This window comes from Aulonocara sp. 'chitande type north' Nkhata Bay, linkage group LG5 (genome assembly GCF_057382095.1).
Source record: "Aulonocara sp. 'chitande type north' Nkhata Bay isolate Kocher_YH1m ecotype deep benthic linkage group LG5, A_spYH_male_GT1.1, whole genome shotgun sequence".
In the NCBI taxonomy this organism is placed as follows: domain Eukaryota; kingdom Metazoa; phylum Chordata; class Actinopteri; order Cichliformes; family Cichlidae; genus Aulonocara; species Aulonocara sp. 'chitande type north' Nkhata Bay.
The window spans coordinates 35,469,506-35,488,243 of NC_141348.1; the positions used below are offsets into that span (position 1 = coordinate 35,469,506).

The 18,738-nt window shown below is 38.4% G+C and overlaps 1 protein-coding gene across 4 annotated transcripts in view; it reads right to left on the reverse strand.

The window, feature by feature from the left end:
• Window positions 1-13,588: 13,588 nt before the first annotated feature.
• ephb2b (eph receptor B2b) overlaps window positions 13,589-18,738 on the reverse strand; it is a 126,104-nt gene continuing 120,954 nt past the window's right edge. For all 4 annotated transcript variants that reach the window (XM_086293209.1, XM_086293207.1, XM_086293208.1 and 1 more), the window contains exon 16: window positions 13,589-18,523. In XM_086293209.1, the coding sequence (XP_086149335.1) occupies window positions 18,415-18,523 (109 nt within the window). In that variant the 3' untranslated portion in view covers window positions 13,589-18,414. The remainder of the gene's footprint in view (window positions 18,524-18,738) is intronic.

Genomic DNA, 18,738 nt, shown 5'->3' on the forward strand with positions numbered 1-18,738 from the left:
AACAAGCGCAAATTCAAACGCGATTTCAATATGTCACATATTGACAGTGGCTCACCGATGCCAATGACATAATTACCCAGCTACATTTCTGAAAGAATGCAAAAGCATTGACATATATTTTTCCTTCCTACGATAGCCCGACGGGCAGAGTAGCCCGTCTGAAAAAAATCGCTAGCCCCAGGACGTCGGGCTAGCGATATTGCGAGCCCTGTATCTGATTGAGGAATCACTCATCTTTGGAAAAGAGAGTTTATTACAGAGAAATGTCTCTTTCCAAAATAAAAGCTATACTATCCGCTTCTTCTGGGCTATATTCTCAGCAGCATAAGGAGAATCATGTGCTAACAGCTGTCTAAATGACTCGGCTAAAGTTAGTAGCATGCTTGTTGTTTTTGTCTTTGCACTAGGATGATGTCGGCGTAAATGTGCAGTCATATTCGTCGTGTTCCCACTAGTGCTTTCAGGTTAATCTCGTTGAAATGACCTTAACGCCACAACACGGCAAATCTCCGTTAACGAGCTACCGCCGATCGCTCCGTGCATGGGGCTAGACGGCCAACACGTTAACGAGCTAACTGCGCTAACACACTAGTTCCCACCCATGTAATTGAGCATTGCATGGCACATCCAACATACTGTTTTACTTTAGTCCATGACTCGCTTACCTTCAGGGTCATACGTCACATGAAAACCAAAATAATTCCAAACGCCAGATCTGAATGAGGGTGGGGGAGGTCCATGTTGCAACTTCTGTCTTGCTAGCTTGCCCTGCGCTCTTCCTTCTGACTATGCTGTCTGTGTTGAGCGCTCAGTGGATCTGCGCTCGACAGTGCAGCCTAGGCGGAGTAGTCGAACGCAGATTCACTGAGCGCTCAACACAGACAGCATCGTCAGAAGGAAAGTTGATAAAATAAATTACAAATGTTGTATTGTTCGATACATATGCGTACCGAACCGAAAGCACTGTATCGAACGGTTCAATATCGATACGAATATCATTGCACCCCTAATATATATATATATATATATATATATATATATAGATATATATATATATAGATATATATATAGATATATATATCTTTTATTGAAAACAAAAGACCACTTTTTGAATATTACACTATCCTTTTAGTGCATGGCCCTTACATTACACCAGCATATGTAATAACAGGCAAACATGCAGTGTGACAGCAAAGACACATGTTGCAGAAATATGGCAGGGAACAAAAGACACAGTACCGGAAGGGACACAGTAGAGTGCCTCATTAGTACACAAGTCAGTGATCTACACAGGCTGAGACGCTGTACACAACAGAGCACAAAATGCCCAACCCCTGCTGCTCCCTCCTCTCAAAGTCCCCGTGATTTGAACTTCAATGAAGAAAAAACTCAGTTCGGGGAGACAAATGTCCCCATCAATTCTCCTCCAATCTAATGGATGTCTCAGAGGGAGCCACAGCAAGGAGTTTCGCAATCACTCATGCCTCCCTCCCTTATCATTCACAACACCTTCCTGCCTGGCAAATGTCAGCGTGCCATAGCCTAACCTAACTCTGTGGCGCACGTGTGCATTATATGTGCTGCGTGTGTGTGTGTACACCGTTGAGACATCTGAGTATGAGATGGATTGAAGCAGTGAAGTGGAGGCAGCAGGATCGTGAGGGTAGAGAGGACAGCTACCGTGAAACGTCTCCCTGTGCCTGTATTAGTCAAAGCAATTCCATCTATCATCCCCCTCTCCACTCCTCACCCCCTTGACTCAATTGTCATTCTGCCCTGAAGAGTGTGATGGATAGACTCCACTTGATGTTTATTCCAACTCCATGAAAAAAAACAGCCCTGGTTCGAAACACTTTGAACAAATGCCGTGATTGTTTGATTTAACCTCACTGAAGTACCCAAAATCTATTTAAAAAGTCAATATAAATGTATGACTGTGCTTTACAAGCAAACTGCCTAAATAGAGCATGTGGACTTCACTCACTGTCCCTATAGAATGATGGAATACATATTATGGGCTAGGATACTGGACAAAAAATAAATTTTACATTTCAAGAGTTTCAAGTCTTGGTTAAATAAAGTTGTTGTAGCTTTACATTCTAATTTCCTTATTCCAAAGTTTCTCAAAGTATTACAGATGTTCGGTATGAAATTGTCCACTTTTATGCTCAAAATGTTTAAATAATTTATTTCTAAAGAAAGCGTACTAGAGGATTCTACATCTGAAAAGTAAAACTAATATAGCAGCACTCTTTAACCTGCAGTGTTACTGATGGCCAGCGGGGGGCGACTCTTCTGACTGCAAGAAAAAAAAACCCCAAAACAACAAAAAACAAATATCTGGTTATATAAAAGTCTATGGGAACACCCCCTCAGCTCCTATGATACAATGACTTCAGCAAACACTTTTATGATGAGAATTATGGTCTCATCCCAAACTTTAGTAATACACAATGTTCATTTTGTAAATTGTAGTCCCATTAGAGTCTAAAAGGACCACAAAAACAAGACATGCTTTTAAGGCATGACTACCTTAAGTACACATAAATACCACATAAATGACAATGGCTCCCTTGTTATGTCTGATTTGAAAATGCTCAGCTGGAGGCTTCAAAAACATGACTTCACAAACCAATTGGTGATGCCAAGGTGGCTAGGTTCATCTTCTTCTAATAGACTGGTTCGCAAAAATGAGGTCCAGACCAGTATTATATGCCATCAAAAAGATAATCAACACTGGGCAAAAATTTGCTCTAACCGAGAAAAGACAACCTATTTCCAAACAAACGGTGACATTGTGTAAAATGTAAATCAAATCAGAATGCAATAATTTAGATATTTAAAAATATTTTCTTCATAATGGAACATAATCTTTAAATTCAGATATTTTACAATCAAACTGAATTTGATGGCAGCAAAAAGTGAGTGGTACTAAAGAACAAAAGTGAGTGGTTAATTGCAATATTTTGCAATTAACAGTTAATCAGTAACATGATTAAATATAAAAAGAGTTTCTTAGAGGAAGTTAATATGGGCTGAGATTCCACAAACATCAGTACTGTATGGCTTTCATCTTTTGGCTTTCAGACAGCACTACATTAAAAATTGGGATAATTCTGTCAAGGAAGGACCATCTGACTTGTCATCAAAAGCCTGCATCTGTCATGGTATGGGGGTGCATCAGTGCCTATGGAATTGGCAGATTGCACATCTGGAAAGGCAGAGTTGAAAGGAATATGCAGGATTTGGAGCAACATATGCTCCCATCCAAGATATTTCCATGTGAGATAAGGCCTTGCATATTTCAGCCACACAATGCTAAACTGCATACTGCATTTTTTAAGTCTTGGCCTGCCTGTAGTCCAGATCTTTCACCAAGTGAAAACATTTGGCACATCATAAAACCAAATGCACAACAAAGAAGACCTAGGATTGACCCAGGACTGCTGAAAAGCTAGAATCCTATCAGATGAGAGCGGGACAACGTTTCTCTCCTAAAAGTCCAGCAGGGGTGTAATTTCCAGGCATAATCAGACCCAACCAATATAACCCCCCCAATAAAATTATGAATTATATTGCATAAATAGGCTGCTGATTTTCTTTATTCATTTCAGTTATTACCAGCAAACTAGTTGCATGTTTAATCATCTGGGAATTTAACCAGATTTATTTATTTATTTAGACAGAGATCTTGACACCCCCCCCCCCCCCCCCACCCCCACCCCACCCCAATGTTCAGCACAAAGTTACGCCGATGAAGTCCAGCAACTGGTCCCATTTGTTACCAGGCATTTATGGACTGTCGTTAAAAGAACAGGAGATGCTACACAGTGGTAAACACAGCCCTGTCCCATTCTTTCTTAGATTTGTGGTTGCCATCAAATTCAAAATTACCTTATTTTTTCTTTGCTGGAACTGGAGGTGAAAATAGTTGGACTTTTCCCCTTTGTCTGCACACAGTAAATTCTTTTCTTTTTTTATTCTTACATACTCTATAGTATACCCTCCTCACAGTCGTGCACATATTACTATTTATATGGTAGCTCTTGCTCTTGAACTATGCTCAAACTAGTGCAAATTTAAGTACAGAAAAAAATAAATTCAGTATAAATGTAGATATCCGCTATATCCAAGGCCCTCCTGACAGTCAGTAAATAATATCCTGCACAAAATCACATATCATTCATCTGTACTCATGAGCAGATGGGATGGTGTGGCTGACATGTTGATGATATCTTCCAATCAATCATTTTTAGAACTGTAGTGATAACTGCTCGTATAATGTCACATGGGAGGAGATTAAAGGTGAGCAATGACCTTCTCTTGGATTACATACAGACTAAGTAATCTTTTGCAACTGGAGGACACACCTCACTCCATCTCAAAATATTTCTTCAATGTCTCTCCCGCAAGCCAGCGATCAAAAGAGAAGATATTACTTTGCTGCTGCTGGCATTTATCAGCCTCCTTTGACTGAAGTCCCATATGCCTGTTGTTTCTCCTTGCAGCCCAATTTCTGTTTCATTTTGTTGGTTGACAAATTTCATCAGCTTAGACAAGACAACAGTGGATAAGCTGCAAAATTGTCCTTTTAAACCATTCAGGTAGAAATGTTCGCACTCTCTTTGCTAGCAAAAATAGAAAGAAATAGAAGAAAATTGCAAGTTGTCTAGACAGACAGAGACCTTGGAGGGAAATTTGTCCTCCAGATCGTGACACTGGTTGAGCTGTTGTTAAACACTGCCCCCATGTGGTGAAATGTGTCAACAGTGCAACTGATTATCCACTGTAACTCCTTATTCAGTGGATAATCAGGATGCAAAAATCATATGACAGCGGACCCTTGTGTATTAGTACATATATTATATATGTAGAAACCTTTTATTTTCTGAGACTCCATGCTTATTTATGCATGCACAGTGCCATAAAATTGAAATATTTGGTAAGATTTTGGCCTCATTTTATTCACACAATTCCCTTGGACTATATTTACTGGATGAACAAAGCATTTTCACTCAGATACATTTTAAAGTGCGCCATACTCTCGTCAGCTGACAGCCACAATCTTTTCTAGCCAGACTAAATTGTTTGTTTGGCTGTTAAAGGTTTTACATTGACAGCGACTTGGCTTCACTACCTGCTTTTTAGATCTTTGTTGAAATCGAGCCACACGGTCAGCCGCAAGAAAGGCCAGGTCTTTGTCATGTTTTCAGCAAAGAACACGAGAAATATTAGAGAGCTGTTTAAAGAAAGTTGAAGGACAGATGTATCTTTGTTTTCCATTAGTCAGGCAAGTGTCCACCAATCAAAAGTTTTTTTCCCCCCTCTGTTTCCAGGAAAGTAGATGAGAGAATGAGCAAAGAGAAAGCACATGTGCACCCTGCTAAATTTCCTTCAGCAAGACACGGGCTGAATTTGTGGATAGAATTTGGCTGATGAACAATGTGAGGGTTGATTCTGCTGGAATTCATGTATGTATGAATCAGCTCTTGAAGGGAAAACAGTAATATTAGGTATCGCATTTGATGTCTGCACTGTACCTCGAAAAAAGAATGTGCCATATTTCAAGGATTCAAAAAGCTACTTATTTGCTAAAGGAACAATGGGTGAACAGGAGTTACCTGGTAGTTATAGTCATCTGTACTTCCCTAACAAAAGTTAATAAATCGACTTAATGATAGATAAATAAGACATTTTTCAAAGATCCAGCTAGGAGATATTAGTGAATCACTGGGTCATACTTACTTTATGATTATCAATGCATACATTTAACTTTTGCTTTCTCCAACATCTGTTTCTACTGAACTCTTATCTAAACACTGAGAGGTGCACAACAGCAGCTACTCATTTATTATTTATTACTTTCAATTTCATTTGTTTCATGTTGCTTTAAGTACTTAGTACATGCAGAATCCCTAAATAGTTTGGCATTATTTCACTATTAAATAATTTTATATCCGCTCTCTTCACTCAAACAAGCACCAAGGAGCTGAATATAATACTTCAGGTTTTGAGATAAATATAGCAACTGATGAATAATTTATCAGTATTGATGGATTGGATCAGTAATAATTCTTGAAAAACATGGAAAGTTAGATCACTTTTATGGACAATTGTGTATTATCGATAACCTAACCTAATGACCTAATGACTTACGGGACGATCATGGCTCAAGAGTTGGAAGTTCGTCTTGTAAAGGTTGCCGGTTCGAGCCCTGGCTCCGACAGTCTTGGTCGTTGTGTCCTTGGACAAGACACTTCACCCGTTGCCTACTGGTTGTGGTCAGAGGGCCCAGTGGCGCCAGTGTCCGGCAGCCTCGCCTCTGTCAGTGCGCCCCAGGGCAGCTGTGGCTACAATGTAGCTTGCCGTCACCAGTGTGTGAATGGGTGGATGACTGAATGTAGTGTAAAGCACTTTGGGGTCCATGGGGGCAAGTAAAGCGCTATACAAATACAGGCAATTTACCATTTTACTATCTCCCAGAATATAATTCTCTACTATACAGAACTGGATCCAGAGTTACTTGAGAAGTACTGAAGAACAACTTATTAATTATCAGCTACTTTCATATCTGTGAAAGCTTTTGTTCCTGTACTGGAACATAAGATTGATTTTGTATACAGTTTATGATAATATATTAATTAATATATCATTAATATATCAAAATATTTCAAGTAAGTGAAATTCTTACTTCCATCCACTACGGTGATGACTTTTGATATTAAAGAATATCTTATAGTAGCATACACGTGAGTGGGTCCTTGTAACTAAGGGCAAGTCAAAATCCAGTTGACTTATTCTAACACTAGAGGGCTCATTGAACAACAACGGAGAGGAGGGGTCAAGAAATGCTTTGTCCATGACGAAACACATAAATAACCCATTTTAATTTAAACCGGATGGACTGTAAATCTGTAAAATTGGCACAATAACTACACATGATTTTAATTTCAAATGTTACTGTTTGTTTGGATAAGTCTAAAGGACTGAGCTTTAATTATTTCTGCAAAGATCTTAAAGAATACTTTACTACTGTGGCTCTTGATGTGAATATATAAGTATAAAAGATTATTCTATGAATTTATGACTGCATGAATGTGCTACTGCTGCATATTTTTCTAAATGACAATTTTTGGTTCTGAAATGCAATATAACATTTATTTTGGATGCTTCAATTCCTAACCTTAACATGACTATTTGTGCGTGCGCACTCCAAATACTGGACTAGTCTAACCCTTTCGTCTCATGTTCACATGGAGCATTTGATGTAATATCATCTAAATGTTTCGAAACAAAAATCTAGCTTCATCTCTTTAGAGACTGACTAAAATCAAATTGCTGACTATAGCGTCACATTTTTGTCAGTAAAGCTGATTAAATGAAACCTGTGCCTGAGCCTTTTTGTTGATTACATTTCTTCATCCCCTCAAGCATTACTCCCACCAACGTCAAAGCCCTGGGTACCTGCAGTTCTTCTTTCCAGCAGCTGATTTTACTAACATTTATTCAGCCACAGAGGAATGCATAATCACTGAAATCAGCTCTGGTGGTGATTGGATGGTATGAAAACCTGTCGACTCTCCAGTCTTCACAGCAAATGGTAATGAACAATTGCACTTTGTTGATCTATGCTTCTGTTTCTTGCCGTTTATGTGATGTTTTTTCCTTTGTGATTCACATTTGATTGCTTTTTGTGTGAAATGTGCTGTATGAAAAAGCTGTTAATACATTCAGGCATACAAATGAGCAAATACTTCTGTCTTGATGTTAGAAGTATCTAGGACTTTTAACTGGACTTCACATTGTTTAGCTAAAAAACAAACAAAGAAGCAAAAAAAAAGAACTATGGCAGCCATGCTAAACTAAATACTGAGAGCTTTAAAGCAGAAGCGATATAATGTAACTCTTTATCTCTATCACTAGATGGAGCTCAGGATCTTTTATTTTTTATAGCTTTCCAGAGCACAACAATTTCCATATTATTTCCATATTATTCAACAGGACCAATATTAAGTAAACTATTAATTTATTAACAGTAAACTGAGGTACACTGTTTGGGGGGGAAAGTCTTTGACTTCATGCTATCTCATTATAATAAAAACATCATATAAAATGAGAACCAGTGCAACAATATATAAGGAACGTAGTGGAATATATGATTTATATTGCCATGTAGGTCAGACATTCTAAGCTCCTCTGAGTCATGCCCTCATGCTTTGCTCCCTTTGCATGCTGGAGGCAGACATGAAGCTCAGCCTAAAACTCAGTGAGCATTTCTGCAAGAGGGAAAGATATTCCCTTTGGTTCTGCCCGACACGATGTGGCATCTGTGGGTTGTGTAACTCAAGTGGAAGGGAATTAAAAAGAAAAGCGGTTCAGCAGTCTCTCTGTGTTGCAGTGAATTTACACTTTGATGTTGGCACTCTGCAGCTACGCAAATATCACTGCATGATTTAACTGTGGCAACTAATTGTCTTTTTACAATTGGATATATTATTAAGTACATATAATCAGTGTATTTGCAGTCAGATTTTGCTTCACTTGCAGTGCAAGATGGCAAACCCGGCACATTTCCCTAGTTTTTGATTATATGCCTTGCCAGCTTCATACCGTTAATACTGATAACAAAGCTGTTGCTTGTCCTTGGGAAACGGCTTCTGTTTAAATGTTGCTTAAAGTGCCAAGCCATAGCAGTGTGCAACATGGATCAAATGTGGTTTTTATTTATAACCAAGGTCCTTGCAAGGTTCACATTAACCCCTGAGTCTTTTTTACTGTACCTGCTGGGCCGTATTAAGCAGAGTCCAGTTAGAGCTGGATGTAATTTGCCAAAGCTCAAGCCCAGATGTCCAGATTTCTTGGACACATTAATTCATCAATCCAGACAAAGGGTCTAAGCAGTCTGTGCCGCATTAGCCACTGTCTCGTAACTCTCTTAAAACCTGGCTCCTGGGGTCAAACTTTTGAGCTTCTTGCCAATTAAGGGCAGTTGTATGGTAAGCAGATCCATTCCTCGTGTGCCCGGAGGAATCACTATGTCTTATTTCATTCTAATTCCACTTTCCATCATGTTTCTGGAGCAGGACATGATGGAAATGGCTTGTGACAGTTCTGACCCATTTGGAGGTCTTTCGACACAATATGAACGGGTGAACTCTTCCTCCCTCACTCACACTGGCCTTAATGTCCTTGGTGGCCACATACAGATTTTCATCTTGCAGCCAACTTTATGGAAAATCTGCAGTGATTTCCTGCTTCCAAATCCGTCAGCCTAAAAGGGACATTTTCTGCAATGTGAAAATACTGGACAGCAGCTCGCATGAATTTTCAGAAAATCCTGAAAACATACCTGCTTCAGGCTATGCATGTGCCAGTTTTTAATGTATTTAATGTTTTTACGCTATGCCTACTTCTTCGTAATCTCTCATGGATCTTTAGTTACTTTCTTTGTTTCTTTTGACATCTGGACCAAGATCCTTATTTAGAACTTTCCCAGCTGGTGGCTAGATGTTTTCATATAAAGTGAAAACCCAATCAAAGTTATAAAGTTACTCTTTCTGGTTTATTTGGCTCAGGCTTTCGTCCAGATGTTCGGCAGAATTTTTTTTTTTGTATGTGAACCTTTTGAACTGATTTTAACTGACTAACTGGTTCACCATAACTTACTGCTATTTAATTTCAAACAGAACTTTGATGATGTTGCATAAGTATTTCGAAAAGGTGATTCCAGCTCAGTGTGATGTTGATTGACTTGTAAGGATTATGTAGTCCTTCATATGCGGATGAGTGGAAAAAAGCTTAAAATTCTTCCCAATCCCACTACAGTGCCACTGGATACATTTTAAAATGCTGTATTAAATTTAAAGAAAAGAAAAGAAATAGCTATAATTGCACAAAAATGGATCAATGGATAATTACAATTTTAAAATATGAATAAAAGGCATGCTCGAATGCTCAAATGGCAGAAAATATGTGAACAAAAATGTAAAAAATCAACACAAACAGATCTGTTCCTTAGCTATGTTTACATGAAGCTAAATATATTGTTTCACATTAGTTTTATTCTATTTAGGCTTTTAAACCATTCTACAAACACCATGATCAGATTTAACAAACACAGTATCAGACCCTTACATTAGTCTTTATCTCACCTAATCAGAAGAAAAACTGTACTGTATTAATAACTTAGTCTGCTAACTTTCAGACTGTATGTGTCCTATGTTGAATACGATTAAAGAATAGGAAATGTGTGGGAAAATAGACCTCTCTTTCTAAAATAAGAAAAGTTGTTTGTTTGTTTTTTTTGACATATTCAACATTTGTACACGTGAAAACTGTTGGTCTGAAATCTTAATTCAGAATTGTTTAGGTAAGAATAAAAAAATGTGTGTATGTAACCACTTACACTGTGAAAATAATAATTTAATAATACCTCTTGCTAACACTAACTTCTAATAAATATTGACACTGTGTGAATAAATCAATAATATTGTAAACAACTGTATGATTATCATTTCTGTATGTGTCAGCATAGTTATGCTAACAGGCAAAATTATAAATGAATATAACTGATAATTGCCAAAAAATATTGCAATTGTAAGTGTAATTGTCCATTTTGTTTTAGTACACATAACTGAAGTAAAACATTGACATTATGAGACCACTAACTATTGTAGAATATAGTTTCATGCTCACAAGTTATTTTTTCCAGTTGTTGATGCCTGCAAATATTGATCATCTAAAAATAAGTTTAATAATTGTAAAATTTTAAATTTAAAAATAACACATACTGAGAAGGCCACCCTAAAATTCCACTGCTTGGAAAAAATGAAAATCTGATTAGAAGAGATAGGGTGGAAAAATATAATATAATAACTGGGTGGGATTTTCAGATTCTTTTTAATGAGGCATCCACATCCCCCCTCTAGATAAACACCTGGTGCTTTTTAGTCCGTCTGTTTTCCTGTGTGTGCTTGTTGTACCTACCTTTGTTTCTTGGAAAGGTGTTTTGTTTTGACTATTTGAGCTAGCATTCTGGATTCTGTTTTTGCAGATTTTTCTACATTTGAATCGACTATTACATGGTCAATTTTTCTTCTGCATGCCTGCCTTCTGGATATAGGTTCTTTTTTTTTTACACTACTGCAAAGGCAATAAGCCGCTAGTACAGCCCAACAACTGACTTATTTTCATGAAAGAAAAGAAGAACAACATGAACATGGCTGGTTCGCAACTCTTTTCTGTAATTGGTACACCAGGTGCAAAGGAGGGCTCTGGACGGTGTCGTAGCAATGAATTATGCAAAGGACAAGACCGTAGGCACCGCTACAAATCCCCCTTATCCCTATTCAACCATAATTCAGTCTACAACAAAAAAACAACATTGCTTAAGTACCTGAAATATTCCTAAATTAAATGAATTTTCCAATATAAAAATGCTACCGTCACTCACGTAAAAACCTATAATCTTCTTTGCACCCACTTTTGCAAGTGTACTGTATGTTCTTCCCCGCTCAGAGAAAAAAAAATCTATCAATTTGTTCCAATGCTGGACTGTGCTGGGCCCAGAGTCATCAAGGTATAACCAAGTGGAAGAAATTATGGGTGGTCAAGGGTAGCAGTTGAAAAGGGTTGGGTGTACCCCCCTCCACTGAACTCCTGAACCTCTCCCCTACTCCTCATGGGGTAAACCGTTTAACACACACGCCATTCTCCAGCGGGTCAGGTCGAGGTCTCCAGCCTTTCACGCGTCGGCTGCTAATGAGGTTTCAAAATTCTCTGAGCAAGGTGAAAGGAGCCTGACCTACAGTCAAGAAACGGAGCTGTGGAGAGATGGCAGCGCTGTTGGTCAAATCACTTCTGACACAAAACCACAGAACAATGTGCAGTAGGAAGGCTCCGGGCATACACTGAGAGAAGTGATGCTAACTTAAATGTTTAATTTGACCTAAAATAATCATCTCTGGATTTGCAGGTGCTTTTGAGACTAAGTCCATTTTGATGTGTATGCAATGCGACATTTCTGAACATGAAAGCATTTACTAAATCTTTAGCCATGCTTTTAGCATTGGTGAAGTTACTACAGAAGATTTAATTTTTAAACTGTAGGAATTTGAATTATTTCCTGCGGGACTTTTTTCCCCCCTTTCTTTTTAGGATAGCTCATTGTGAGCTCAAATAAATCCCATCAGAGTAGGACTTGTACCACTGAAGGTTAAATAACCCTTCTCTTACAGTTTTCTTTTTTCATAAAACACCCAGTCAGGCATTTTAAATGTTAGAATTCTCAACATAAAAACAGCACTCTATTGAGCAAAAACAGAAAGCAACAACTAAGCAGACCAAACCAAATAAATGATTTTTTATGAATCAGTTTTTTTGTCCTTTTAGGCTGCGTAACCCAGCAAAAAATATTGCCACAAATCCAAATATTGCATGCACAAGGGGAAAATGAAGCTTATGATGATTTGAACCTTGTATTTCAAAGGAATTAAAAACACTAACAGGTGGAATATTAAAGCAAAAAAAAGAGAGAGTGAGAAAAAGATCCTTTGCACCTACAGTGAGGGCATCCTGGGGCTCTGTTGTACTCTGATGAAACTCTTATCCTGATGAGAGTGGTCTCTTCCAGATTGCCAATTCCCTGAATGATCTGTGAACATTATGTGAATCATATGCTAAAGATTTCTGTTTCATCTGATAATGCAGTGTGAATGGATTAATGGCATCTCCACTAGAAGTTCCAGGAAGTTGTAAATACAATGGCTTAACAAAGATTTCCTGACAGCATGCTGTGGCCCAATCCCTTACTAAGAAACTTCTGTTAGCTTTTTCTTTAATCTTTCACCCATCTACATGCCTGCTCTGTCATGGGTAGATGGGGCCACCATGCAGTACACTTAAAAAACGATGTAGAACACAAACAAACCCCATGTTAGCTGTTGAATGTAAGCAAGCTAGCCATAGCAACAGCTTAATTGAGCTTTTCCTTTTCATTATGACTAAATGTCTCATGTATTACTAAGGTTTTGCTTTGGGTTTGTCAGCCATGACTTTAAAAAATATATATATCATCGGGGTAAAAACAAATGAAAGCTGAAGTTTTCTTACCTGCTCTTTTCGGCTGTTTTTCCCCCTCAGTGCACTAGCTTCCTTGTGGCAGTATGCCTTAGGTGTTTTCAAAAGTGTCACCCGGCTTAGCTTTCAAATTGTTTTTTATTTTTTATTTTCTTTTTTACATTTACTCTAATAATTTATGTTATTGGGCAATTTTTGAAAGGCAAATAAGTATCAAACATAATGTTAACCTAAAATACCACATTTTGCTTTTCTAGATTAATATTTAATTTTAATAAGAATTGTATCTAATGCTAGGAAAAAGAAATCCTCGGCATTTCAAGTGACTAGGTTTTGAGTGATTTGACATTCTTTTAAATTGCAAAAGAAATAATAGTAAAGTAAAATATAAATATAAAAAGTATAATATATATATAAAAATAAATATATATATTTACTTACAGCATTTATTTGTAGCTGCTTTTTACTTGATTAAATTAAATGCCAGCTGACTAGACTATTGCCACAGAGACACATTTTTATTACATGTAAACTTAAAAAATATCCTTAAAAAAATGACTTAACCAGTAATTATCTGTCTGGCAGTGCCACAGCCAGAATCCACTCATGTTTGTGACACCACATATTTTTAGATAAACACTGTAAAACAGACATTAAAAATGCTGATGATGATGATATTTAAAATCAATAAATAATGAAAAAAAAAACCTTATCGACATTTTCTTTTTATTACAGATGTTTTTTTTTCTTTGTGTTTTTTTTTTATTGAGGAGAGTCAAGTTGGGCTTTCCATTTTTAGAAAATAAACCAATGACAATATTACAAATAATGAAATTGTTACATCATTCACAGGGTTACAGTCAATATACATTTATACAGAAATACAGGATCTCCCACATCAGTCACAGTGGTCTGAACCAACACTGGTCTATAATATAGGCTTTAACAGACCAGAGGAGCACACAGAGATACCCTGACTGCACTAACCAACAGCCAGAGTGGTAGTGGTGGAGTGAGAGACTGGGGTAGGGTGAGAGAAACAGAAGGCAACACAAGTGACAGGATGCCATACTGGAAGAAAAGCTTGTTGAACTGAGCGAAAGACTCAGGCCTGCTCTGAGCAGCAGCCAGCATTTGTCCATCAGCAGAAGCTTTCTGAAATGTCCTAAACACTGGTAATCTGGCTGCTGCAGCATTCGCAAACTACTTGGACCTGAAAATGTCACCCCAATGAGATACAATTGACCACCACGGCAGTAGAGGGCGCTCTGGTACTTCAGTCTGCAGCCATTAAAGAGGAGCCATTTTCTGCCACAACAGGAGCTAGACTTCAAGGTCTGACCAAACTGTAGTAAGGTGGCGTCCATATGCAGCCCAGTTGCTGGCACAGCTCGTGTTTATGCACACGGTCACGTAACTGTAACACTGAGGCTTAACGGTTTTTCTTCGTCCTTCAAAAAATTGGCACACGGTGAGGACAGAGCTGAGTGGTTTTACTTTTCTTCACAGATGTAAAAGGAGAAAGTACAAGATGTTTCTCTGAAAAATGCAGAGACAAAATGTGTGAAACCATCACTGGCATCACCACCACACTGCATCTACTTTACTACCCAGAGGAAAACAAGGGAAACTGGAGCCTGCATGTGTAGATGCCGTATTTTTGCTGCGGTAAGACTACACCTGTTGAGGTACTCATACATGCTGTTTTTTGGGGGGGAGGTGAATGGTAAAAAGCAACTGCTCTGAAAGAAAAAATAAGTAAGTGAATAAAATAAAGAGCACAAAGACCCTTCTGTATTTACAAGTCATCAAATTTCCAAGTGATTGAATATTGTGATATATACTACTGTACTTCTGAACTGTGAAAACCATTTACAAAAATGGAAAAGTAATTTCATTTAAATGAAATATTCAGTCTGATTTCAGAGGCAATAAAAGAATAATCACATTGAGTGAAAATTCTTTTAGAAACATGCCTGTCATAAAAACTGCACTAGCTGAATCACTAATTCATTTTCTATACATTTTTCAATAGCCTAGAAGTTGAACATACGAGCTCGCTGGTCACTGCTCTGATCTGCAACAATATTTTTTTTGTGCCACGAGAATCATAAGATACATAGAGCAGACACTTCATGCTGCATTTCCAAACACTCCAAATTCAAACAAAAGATTTAAACTCCAATATATGAAATGAAAAATAAAATAAAACCAAACTTTCAGAAAAAGAATTCTCTAAGCTGCAAGAAGTACAGACAGTATGGACCAAAAGAAATTTGAATAATTTCAGCACTATTCCACCACTGCGGCATGTCCGCCCACCCTGTTTTAGGTACTTCCTTGAAGCTAACGTCAAGGATAATTGCTTGATTAATAACTCACAGTCTTGGCAGCATCCAAGGACAAGCATCTGAATGAGCTTTAATGGGGCTGGAGCGAAACCTCACCAGCCTTGTGTATACTCGAGTCTAATTTCTTAAGTGTTTTTCCTGACGACAGCATATTTGCTGTACCATGAGAGCGTACAGCCTCAACTAAATAAAACTGATGAGCTGTTAAGTATTGGGAAATGGAAAGGGAAGATAATCAAAACTCAGGAAAAAAAAAAAGAAGACTACATGTTGGCATCAGTGGCATTTAGGTCACAGCATCACTTCTCACTCACTTCTCAGCTATGACTTAACAGCTCATGAGTCTCCTCCTTCAGTTTCATATGTTATGAAAAGCTTCCAGGGAAATATTTGTTCGATGTGTTGTACCGCAGATGAAAATAACCAAGCAGAGCGTAGGGCAGAAAAAGAATGAAAATCCCACCATCCACTGTTGGCCTTAAATTCTCTGGACAGGCAGGGATAATGAAAGGTAGAACAACAGTGGAGCAGTAACTGAGGTTTCTCACTTTCTTTAAGAGGGGCTTTGGTGCTAAAGCTGTCTTGGGAACTCCTGTCTACATCTGAGGATTTGGTGCAAGCAAACATGGAAGCATTGTCCGGTCCCGAGGAATCTTTCTCTCATACTCAGTGGCATGCAGCATTAGGACAAGACATGACACAACTGCCCCACTCATGAGTGGCAGTTCGCCTGCTGCTGTAGATTCTTTTAAAATCGCCGAGATGAAACCGGACAACTGTTGGAAGCCGACTGTGTGGAGATCAGTGGAAGCGGCAGACAGGTGGCCCACAGGCATGTCTGTGATCAAGAGGACGGGGAAGGAATCAGTGCCTGGACAGAGCAGCAGTGATCAGGGTGCGGCTGCCCCGCTGTGACCAGACACATCTGACCGATGGCTCACAGCTGGACATCCATGTCTGGCTGTCAGGTCTCAGAGCGCAGCTCAGTGGGAGCTCTCCACTGCTGATAACATTTAGTGGCTGTGTACATAAACCCCTGTCTGATTCAACATTCACCATCGCTGGAGAATGACTGCATTGCTATACACTCCATCTTTCCCCCCATAACCCTTCCAACGGGTTACTGACCACAACACAAACAATGACTGAGTGCTCTGAACTCATTAGACAGTACCTTTCACAGGAAACCATAAAATAAATGCATATACTGTCTATTAAATAAAGCCAAGGCCTGTTACATGAAATTGCCATTTATCTACATGGTTTTGTGCACCAACATGATTCAAAAATAATTTCAAAGCATTTATGGAAGATCCAGAGTGTTTTGTTGGAGTCACACAGTAGACTCAGTGCAGAAAAAAAATCTTAAAGTAATAATAGCAGTTCATTGATACCAATAGAGAAATTAATACAACGCATTGCATGTTTTTCCATTCAGTCAACATCTCGCTGAAAAGTCCATTCACGATTCGGATTGTGTGCGCGAGGAAGAAAAATGTACGAATTTGTTTAGAAAAGGAAAACTGGCAGAAGAAGACCGAATATAATGCAGACGCATTACACTCTGTAAAGTGTGTCAAATCTAAGCTCTTACCAAACAGAGTTCTAGTAATTGCAGCAAATCAAAGCACTGTGAAATTAACCACTCACTCAGCATGCTATCAAACAAGTCCCGACGTTTCGGGAGCGACTGCTTCTTTGTGCATGTGTTATGCATGTGCACATGCGGACACACAGCACCGGAGATGAACATGAGTGAGGAAGCTTTAACAGAGACTTAATGCACGTGGATTCTAATGTATAACCTGTCTCTTTTTGTATGACTACACAGGTATTCAGTTTGCTTTAAAAAAAAAAAAAAAAAAAAATCAAGAAAATAAACTCAAGCCCACCGCCTTTGCAATCAGTTCTTCTGCTCCTGAACAGTTTAATTACAATAGCTATCTCTGAGTCATCGTTTTATGGCAGGTCATGTGCATTTGATATGTACAGTACAGGATCATGATTGGGGTGCAAAATACTTCTATTTGGCAGGCTGTGAGGAAAAAAACACTTAAATTTTCTTTAGTGAGAGGAAGCATGGTGAGAGGGAGTCTTCATCACAAAATATCACACAATATAGAAAATTACTTGCAATGAGATTTTTTTTTTTTCCTTTTTCTTCAGTGTTGATTTCACTGTTTATCAGTCTGATTGAAAGTGGTTTTGACATTGTCTGTGGCAAAAGTTGTCTAGTTCACTCTTTTATATCATCTTTCCCGGGGAAACAGTTGGGTGTACACATCGGATCACCTAGTCTCCTCCACACCTTGCCTTTCTGAAAACCACAGAGAATTTCTGTGTTTTTGAACAATGTCCAAAATTAAAAACAAAAACAAAAAAACAAAATCCAGGCCTTGTCGAGAGCAGTCTCCTCAACTCTTCCTTGTGTTCTTTTTTGTTGCCCTTTTAAAGGGTAGCTTTCCTACTCAGTTCATCTAGTGTTCAACCTTATATCATCTATAAATTTAGATAAACTCCTTTCCTTTTTCAGTTTTTCTTCTTTTTTTTTTCTTTAAAAAATTCTTTAAAAAATTATCAGAACAAGCAAACCAAAAAATAAAATAAAATAAAATAAAACAACATCAATGAAAAAAGGTGGAAGATTGAAAAAAATGCGTTGCTGGTCACGTCTAACCTCCCATGTTTCTGGCTCTAAAGGTGGTTTGGCTGTGGGCGGTCTGATGCTTCTTCACAAGGACTTTTGTATTCCTAACTCTCCACAGCTGATCCCAAGGATGGAGGGAGAGTCAGGGTAAGGGGATAGGAGGAGCACGGAGGGAAGTGGAAAAGGGAATGGGAGATGAATGGCAGTCTGGTGGGAAGACCAGACACATTGTCACATGGAAAAAAAAAGAAAAGAAAAAAAAAACATCAACTCCATCCTCTGCACCCAGAGCCCTGCATCCCAACCGCCTTATTTTTCCCTCTGCTCCACTTGGGAGGGTCAAACCTCCACCGACTGGATCTGGTTCATCTGTGCCCGCATCATCTGGACACTATTCAAGATCTTCTTTTGATGGCCTGCTAACGTCACACCAACCCTCAGGATGTCACTGGAAGTACAGACAGAAGCAGATGTTAGGCTGATGTTACCACAGGCTATAAAACAGTCTTTCACGACCTATTATTCCATCTATCTTTCAATCTTTCCATCCACCCACAATATGCATGTAAAAGACAAACGGGCATTTGCCAAAAAAGTCAGAAATTGGTAGCAACATATCGCCACATATCACAGTATAATATGACAGCATAAGACATGACACAA